General features: G+C 37.8%; 1 protein-coding gene across 1 annotated transcript; it reads right to left on the reverse strand.

Moving 5' to 3' along the window:
* Positions 1 to 17: 17 nt before the first annotated feature.
* On the reverse strand, positions 18 to 7551 carry LOC309504986 (uncharacterized protein). Its single transcript, XM_082178324.1, has 3 exons — positions 5989 to 7551; positions 4960 to 5117; positions 18 to 3920 (listed from the first exon to the last, which is right to left on the reverse strand). The coding sequence occupies exons 1-3, from the start codon at positions 6212 to 6214 to the stop codon at positions 3495 to 3497; spliced, it is 810 nt and encodes a 269-aa protein (XP_082034450.1). The 5' UTR covers positions 6215 to 7551; the 3' UTR covers positions 18 to 3494.
* Positions 7552 to 9603: the final 2052 nt, after the last annotated feature.

Below are 9603 nucleotides of genomic sequence, written 5' to 3' on the forward strand. Positions count from 1 at the left end.
AAAAAAAAAAAAACAGATTTGCTTAAAAATGGTCTAAACCTTATTTAATAAACATAATCTACAATTTCTAAGTCTTCATATTGATGTCCAGGATGTATATAATTCCTTGTGTGGACAGAAATACCAGCACCATTCAGCTGTCCTGAGGCAGGGAGAAAGAGATTGTTTTCAGTGTAATTTCAGATGATCCACCTCCTCTGATGGTTTTAAGTTTGACTGGTGAGCATCTCAAGTTGTGCATGGGTGCAGAATCAATGGGATTGCGCTACCAGTGAACCAGTGGGAATCTGAGCTACCAGTTACATTTTAAATCCTCTTCCATATTGTACATGCATGATATTCCTTATAGACGTCTATACTGTATTGGTGTAAGAGAGTAATGACTGTTCTGGTTAAACAGACCTGCTTAATCTCAAAACATTATGCTTTTAAACTCAAGAGGACCTTGTTGCCCAGAGGAGGGCACTCTTACTCCACACTGGCTCAGAGAACCAATGACCTAAAGACAAATGCATTTTCTGGCTCTTCAACAAGGGCTTTGGCTGCACAAACACTGCATGAAGCTGACTGCGATTCTGCTGATCCCACAGGAAATTCCCTTATTGAGGACCTTTAAATTCATTTGACATGGAACAGGTGCTGTGTCCACATTTTCAAATATACCACCAGGGTCCTGCAGTTCAGAAGTTATATTGTTCTCAAGGGTCGAAGCTCTGAACAAACACCGCCCAGGATTAGAGCAGATTTTCTTAAAAAGCATGTCAATGCTAAGCATGAAATAAAAGTGATTTCCAAAAGCATGCAATAATTAAATAAGCACAATCAGCATATATTGTGGGGGGAAAATACATAAACCAGTGTATCCTGAGGGTCAAGCTCAAATGCGTAGATCAATTTGTTTTTAAGTTTTAATGATTCAGCCCGATTTATTAAAGGCCTTTTATGCTTAACCATGTGAGTGCCATGGCATATTTTGTTGCTTCATACATAAAAGAGTGTGTTCCAATCTTTAAAAAGCATTTGTTAGAAAAGGCAGGCATTTTTCAGTCATCCCCATTGTGTTTATGGAGGGCTTGTGGCAGCTTGCAGACATCCTGTGTTTCCACACAGGGTAACAGGATAGCTGACAGCAGAGATGGCCATCGATGAGATCACCAAGACTTCCCTCTTATAATTTATCTTGTTCACTAGCTGTCGGTCCAACAATATTGGAGAAAACATGGTTACATAAAGCGATGCAAACTAAATGCATCAAAGGCTCATCATAAAAAAGATTTAAAGGCTGTATATGAATTGTTGCTAATCATAACAATTAAAGAGCATTCAAAATACTACAAATAAAAATATGAAATAAAAAACAACCTAAAATGAATAATATTACCTCACATTTGTGTGTATGTAAAACAAAACTTGTATGGACATTGTATTTGCACATTTTACAAAATACTAGCAAAACTACTGACCAAAAAGTATTATGATGAGTTATTATTGGCTTCACAGATCATACATGACATTGTGACTAGTTTTGGGGAAAGTTACTTTTGAAAGTAATGCGTTATAAAAAAAATAAAAAAAATAAAAAAACACCCTAATTGAGTTATGTAGTTACTTATTATGGAAAGTAATCTGTTACGTTACTTTTGAGATACTTTTCTTTCCTGGGCTGAGCTTGCTTGTTTGTTTTTTAAAACCAATTATTTTTAAATTGCAAATGTAAAGGCTTTTTCCACACCAAAAGTGAAATGAATAAGCCTCAGGCTGAAGGAAACACAAATTCACACCTATACAGTAGAGGGCGCAGTTAAAACAAACCTTTCTGCTGCCATTATGGATTACAGAAGAATAAGATGCAGGAGAAGAAAGTTCAACACTCTTACTTCAGAAATAAAAACTAAAATAGAAACAGAGATGTGATGTTTATCTGAAGTCATTTTTGCTTATTAGTGTGGATGAATTGAATCATTGAAGGTCAACAGCAAAGACATTGATTAATAAAGTGAGATTTAATACATTAAGTATATTTGCGCAATTTAACATTTAATTATTGCAGTTTTGCGTAATATTCTGAGTTTGCATTTCACTGTTTTTTAAATTAATTTTGAGGTATACTAAATCTGTTTTTGTTCACGTGAGATGAGTAAATGCATGTTCACATTTAGGGTACGTTTCCATGGCAACGATATGCTTAGAACGGAGAAGTTTTTCCTTTTTGGCGTACAGACAACACCATTGTCAAAACGATCCCAAAGCACCAGTGTTTCGGAAAACATTGAAGCTTCCCCAGGCGCCGCCATTGATTAGCGGACCCCCACCTGCTGTTAGCATTCCATTGACTCCCATTCATTTTGGCGTCACTTTGACAGTGAATAACTTTACATCTGAGACGTTTAAAGACTCCATTTGTCCATTATTTATTTCTAAAGAGACACGAAAATGTATAAAAGGCTCCATTACCTTGTATCTTACGTTATGGTCCCGTAGAAGCAGTTTTTGTAAAAATAGGCTAACGATTGCGTCATAACCACGCGACTCTCTGTCGCATAGTAGAGAGATTACCGTATGGACAGGAGGAGAAGCTCGCGCGCAATCGGGGAGACGTGGAGGCAAAATGACAAAAGTAATTAATCAGAATACTTAGCAAAAGTTGCTAAGACTACTCACACTCTCCGTCTCTGCAAGTTTCGGAAAGGAAATGATTCAGATTTCTCTCGGCACAGCTACTAGAAGACAGACGGGCTGCTCACGTTACATCTACGTCGTCAAGCTCAGTTTGAGTGTGCTCAGTACGCTCAGCCATCAGGAAGTGAGAGCTTCTAATTGACTTCACTTTTCTCCGTTGAAACCTATGGGGTCGCTGTGTCCAGTTTATATACTGTATATGCAATTCACACGGATCCGTGAAAACGACTAAAAACCCTGTATTTTGCTTCCAGGCCATTAGATGGCGATGAAACACTATAGACTGAACACATAATACGCATGTGCATGACAACATCGTCTTCAGAGATTCGGGTTTTTGTTGTTTACACGGAGACCATTTTTCAAAAACGTGCACTTTGAAACCCGTTTTCAAAAGTTTGCGTTTTCATGCACCCAAAACGCTGTTTAGTTGAAAACAGTGTTGTGTAAACAGCCCCTTAGTCTAGAACTAGAATAATCATGTTCATATTGCGCACGCAGCGTCTCTGCACTTACTCACGAATTCTCTCATGTGAATTTAAAGTAACTGGGGGTACTTATTCTTAAAAGTAATTAACTACTTTACTCGTAACTTGAAAAAGTAATCTGATTACATAATTCGCGTTGCCCCCCCAACATTGATCCTGACAATCTGAGAAGCAAAACAATATAGAGAGTTTAGAATTTGCTTTTCTCAGTCACATTGTTTAACCTCATTGCGTGTGTAATTGTGCATTATAATAAATAATGAATTGACTGAGATTCCTAATGTGTCCTGTGTGATAGTGAGGTAATGGACGATGGCCACATCTGCTTCAGTCTCTGTCCAGGACTGTGGCAGGTACCGGTGTCTTCATCTGCCTCTCTCTGCTGGTCTTGACCACAGTGCTGTGGATCTCTGCTTCATAGTCCCTGGCCTTCGCCCTCAGTTTGGCAATGCTACAACAGCGGAAGTCCTCCGCACTGGACACCTCTGACCCGTCCTGATCCCTCGACCGCTGAAGCACGCCGCTCACGGGGCTGTGAATAACTGATGAGGAGGGTTTGGGCCAAGTGGGGCTTCCTCTGTCCTGTTTCCTGTCCCAGCACGGGCTGTTGCTGCAGTGGAGCTCAGGATCTGTGTTCCGGCTGGACGACTCGGTCTGTCTGTCGTCACTGTCGTGCTGGCCGCACTGTTCCCCAGCCTGGCTTTGAAGCTTCATCTGTCTACGCATTTTAGCCCTGCGGTTTTGGAACCACACCTAGAGGAACAATAGAAAAAATATATATAGAAGTATGAATATACTAGAAGACTATATATATATATATATATATATATATATGAAGAGTTCAGATGCAAAAGCCTCTAAGTGCCATCTGTAATTTTCTTCTAGAATTATAAAGCTTTTTTTATCAAGCTCGTATATTTAAGTTCAGTAATTTCACTTAAATGACAATTAATAGGTAATATGCATTGCCATTTAAGTGAAATTCTAGAAGAAAATTTCAGATGGCACTTAGAGGCTTTTGCATCTGAACTCTATATATATATTATTTGAGCTAGATTAAATTAAGCAAATATTCACAATATTAATATTGCCTGTAGTTTTCCAGTAAAACAAATTAAATAAAACAATTAAAATTCTTAATGCAAGATAAGTTTTTTCTTATTTTAAGAATATTTAGTAGAAAATAAATAAAAATGACTCATTAAAAAAGCATTAGGAAAACCAAATTGATACAATTAAAAATATATATACCTTTTTTTCTTCAGTTTTGTCTCTCAAGTAGATTTTTTAATTTGATACGTTTTTAAGTGATTTAAAAATATATATATTTTAATGCATTAAGTCATAACTCGTTAATAAATTTTTTCCCAGTTTTGCTTCTTATTTTAAGAATTTTAATCGAAAAAATATAAAAAAATTACTCAGGAAAATTTGTAAAATCAAAACTCATAGTGAAAATAAAAATACAAATAAAAAACGTAAATTTTTGTCCCTCAAGTAGATTTTTCTTATTTTATACGTTTGTTAAATTTTTTGTCAACACTAATATTTGTTTGCTCTTTCAGTTTTGCTTTCCTGTTTTCTTAGAAATTTCTAAAATGTTATGTCATTGCATCTCACTGAAAATTTTGAGCGGGACAATGCATGCTTATAATTCTGTGGAATTAAAACAAAACGATAAAGAAATTACACTTAAAAGTAAAATCTCAGCAGTGGTTCAGAGAAATATTTAGCTATAATATTCATATAACTGCCTGCATCACAACAGTCAAAGAGAGTATTGCAAAGTGACCTGCACTCTGGCCTCAATCAGGTCCAGTCTAAGGGCCAGGGCTTCTCTCATGAAGACGTCTGGATAGTGAGTGCTCTCGAAGGCCTTCTCCAGCTCTTCCAGCTGCCAGCTGCTGTAGTTGGCCCGAGCTCGCCGCTGCTTCACTGGCCGGGGTTCATCTGGAAGCCACATCGCAGCCACCAATTAGACAATTGCCAGAGGCTGACAAGGAACTAATGGCTCTAGATTGGATAATTAGCGCAGCGTTCATTAAGCCCTCTTCAGCAGAGCCGGATAATTGATTGTTAGTTACGAGCTGTTAGCCAATCCTTTGTAAACATTTTGAATCCTATTAAATACTGTAAAATGAGGATGGACAATTATGAGAGAATTTGATTTACAAATGGCCTCTCTTAATAAAAGCTACACATATGTATTATTAAGAGCAAATCACCTAAATAAATATACAATACCCAAAGCTAAATTTTTCTTTCAAGCTTTCCCCCATACAACACATCTTATATCGCAAAGGTTTTATTTACATATTTTATTATACATATATTATTTATATAATTTGTTACATAGCTCTCTGGAATAGTTGATTCTGATCAGTCAGTTACGGTTCTGTGGTCAAATATTTATTAAACTGTATAAAGGATTGCTGTTGTAGGCAATCAATTTCCTAAATGTCTCTCATATCACTGTGGCCTCTTTCATCGTACATAATAAAGTGATTTCAATGCTAAATAAATATTTCATATCTATTAATCTTGTAGCAAGAGGAATAATGTAACAGGGTTTATTTTGTGATAATGACTGGCAGATTGTACACCAATATATATATATATATATATATATATATATATATATATATATATATACACACACATACATACACATACACAAACATACATACATATACATATAATATATATATATATACACACATATATATATACACACACACTCAAATGAAAGCTTCAGATAAACTATAAGATGTCATATTAGATGTTACAACATAAATGACCAATATGGTTGCATTGAGCTCACCGATATTCTCAGCATGGTGTCCTGCAGACTGAGCGGCCAATAGCAGAGCCTGTTTGCAGGGCTCAGGGTGCAAGTAACTGCGCAGGAGCTCGTAGCTGAGCAGAGGCCCGGGGATGAGGATCTGCGGAGAGCTCAACCTTCTGGGGAACGCTGGGAAGAAGTGTGCAGCCGAAGAGTGGAAGACTGCAGAAGACAGAGGAGACACCAAATGCCCAGTGCCAAACATGGCCCAGGTTCAGCAAGGTCCTTTTGGTCCAGAGAGAATTCCAGAAATAGACGGTCTAATGTATGTATATGACGAATGGTCGTCTTTATAGGCGTTGGAGGGTTACAGAAGAACAAACCAGAGATCCAGTTGGAAGACAACTTCTTAGAAGACCTTCATAGCTCCAGAGTCAAGACTTTTCTCACCTGATTCAGGTGCGAGTCCCACCCTCTCCCTGAGTCACATGTCTCACCTATGACTACTAATTCAAGTAAAACAGGGCCGGGTTTGAAGGAAAGCACCCAATCATAGGGGACCATTGACTCCATGCTTCATTTAAGAGAGGTTTCTTCAGCATCACTCTTAAGGAGACATCCACAGTGACACCTAATGCCTCCAAATCCACACCTCGGCTGAAGGAGTAAATGAGTAATATCCCCCAGTTCCATTCGGGGAGGAGTATATGGAAAGACCTGTCATTCTGAAGTATTCCACAGACAAGTTCGGGCACTCTTCAGCTTCTGAGTTCGCTTATTAATATGACAAAGCAGACATTTGGAATTGGAGTGTGGTGAGAAAATGGGGGGAAAGCACCGTTCTTGAGCTGCAAAGATTTTCAAAGACACGTACAACCGCCAACGAGACCTGTTTGTCACTCTAGCTTTGCTGTCTGTGTAGTCGTGTACGAGGTTTAGATTTAACAGATGGATATTAAATCATTAAGGGACAATCAAAAGGTTCACAGCTGAGGAACGTTCAGTAAGAAAACCCAATACAAACAGAGCTTTGGTTGAAATCTGCAGAGAGAGCAAACAAACAGCCTCTGTTTACACAGTAAACACATCACACTAATTGGCCCACATAATTGACATCCATTTACAAGCCCATTTGCAGCATTTGGGTGTTTGTATGACATTCATTTGCGATACAACATGACTAAATGAAAAAATCCTTCAGGAAAGGCTTTGATGAGTTTTTATAATCAACATGCTCGTCTTTGGCGAAAGCGTTTTTTCCCTATGAAATGGAGAATGTGTGGCATCAACTGGGAATTCTGCTGTCAGATTAAAATCCACCGCCTTTGTTTCTAAAGACGTCTAAGCCTGTTATCTCACTCAAAGCCTTCTTCACATTAGGAATAAGATCACCTGTCTAAACAAGGTGTATTGTTCAGTCCTGAGCTAAGGACAGAGTTCACTAATAATGGTTTTGGGTCATGGATCTCCGGTCTTTGAAAACAGATCACTTTCCCAACTAAGACCAAATTGTACTTAGAGAGGAATGCCACACTATTCACTACAGCGCGTCAAAGAATTATACACTTTTTATGTAGATAATAGAGAATTGTTAAATGAATAGTTGACTGCATGGCATGAACACAAAAGGTGAATTTCTGAAGAATATCCTCTTTTCTATAGAATGAAATTTGATGAGAATTGAGGGTGTTAACATCCAAAAAAAAAAAAAAAAAAAGCATCATGAAAGTGGTTTATGATTCAAGAGTTCATGAGAGAAATAGTGATGTCATGAATGAATCAGCTCAGAGCATCCAAATTAATCAGTGATCCAATTTGCAAAACTAGCATGAATGATTCTTAAATGCTGGACTACATAACTTAAAATCTGAACAGATTTTAAATACACTAATTGGCAACTTTGTAAATGGTTTCAGAACGAAAAACTGGGCATCATTCCATAAAAGACCAGTGATCACACAGTTGTTCAGAACACGACAAGCTCACGCAGAAACATGCGCCATATTGCTGATAGTCTGAACTTTAAAAATCTGAGTCTGTGCCTATCATATACTCCACCTGCCCAAAATCTTCAAACTGACTGACTTTCAGCAACTAGTGTCGATTCTTCCAGATTCTGAATCGTGGCAAAAGCATGTAGTCAAGACAGTGATCTGGTTGTATTAGTAAACAGTTCACTGGAAATAAAAATCATCGGTGTGTATAACAACTAAAAATGTGATCCGTTCATAAAACATAGCAATCCTATGATGTCAGAAGACTCAAAATACGGTGCACAAGTCAAACGGACTTCATGATAATTTCCTGCAGTCTTTTTTTAATCTTAAAAACTCCAGGCAGACGAGATCTCCATAATAATCAATACATTATTTTAATATTCTACAGTGTCCACTGTAAAAATTAAAAATAAAGTCGCTGCCTTCATTTTTGAAGTACAATCAACTTGGATGTTTAAGTAATTTTAACTTAAATTACATTAAACTGACTTAAAAATGTTGTTGAATCTTGTATAACTTATAAAAATAAGTTGTAAATTGATTAACTTATTTTGATGAGTTAAAGCAATGTAAAAATGTTGTCATAACTTATTGATCATATTTTTAGAAGTCATGAATTCAGAACACGACATGAATAAATGATGACAGAAGTGTCATTTGTGGGTGAACTTGAACGGAAACGACATTTAAAAAGAGGCTAGTGGATGACTGATAACTTCGAATAACATAAATTCTTCCTGTTTCAGACATTTGTACTGAAAGCAGACAGCATCACACTCCGAACATCTGCATCCCTGTTGCTGATGGATGTGCGAAGTGTTGTCATGATCTCTCTGAGAACAAAACACAGGTGTGTGTGAATTAATTCCCAGGAACATTTCACCTCACAATCATCTTTATCCACCCTCTATCCGCTAATCAGATCAAACTGCGGAGAGATTCAAGAGCTGTCACCAGCATCGGCGCTAACCGCTAATCCTGCGCTAACTTTGATCAGATCTAGACATCCACGGTACACAGCTGGGCCTATCTTGGTTGAGTGAGTCACTGACTTTAAGGCCACAACAGCACAGAAGGACAGAAACTCTTCATGCAGCTGTCAAAACATCGAGGGATCTAAGTCCTATACCAACCTGCTTTTCTCATTCTTTCAGAATGGTAATTATTAGAGAATGCTTGCATATCCTTTTCCACCAACAATCTGGCAGGGTTCAAATACATCTGGAGATATAGAAATGCCACTTTTATCTGAAGCGTGGGGCATCCTGGGGTTACATTCCTAAGCGGGGCAATGGTGAAAGCTTAGAAATCACTCCTTGCTGGCGTTGAACCTACAAATTTCAAGTTGCCAGCACTAGTAACCACTAGGCCTAAATAAAATTGTATATGAAACCAAAAAAGGAGTCAAAGAGATTTCAGAGCCATTCCAAGTTAATTGAAGGAGGCATTAGGGCAACAATGGCAGTAGATCTTGCAGGCCTGTATTGATCTTTTCGACTCACAGTTGTCCGAGACTCTGTGCCGTCATTTGAATACACAGGGGCTTAACAACAACTCACAGCATCAACAAAGGCTCAAAGTGCTTCTGGGCTTTACTGAAGACATACGAGGAGATTGAGTTTTCTTTAAATCAGACAGAGGAATCAAGACAAGAGCG

The sequence above is a fragment of the Leuciscus leuciscus genome (genome assembly GCF_965113295.1).
Source record: "Leuciscus leuciscus genome assembly, chromosome: 1".
Classification (NCBI taxonomy): Eukaryota; Metazoa; Chordata; class Actinopteri; order Cypriniformes; family Leuciscidae; genus Leuciscus; species Leuciscus leuciscus.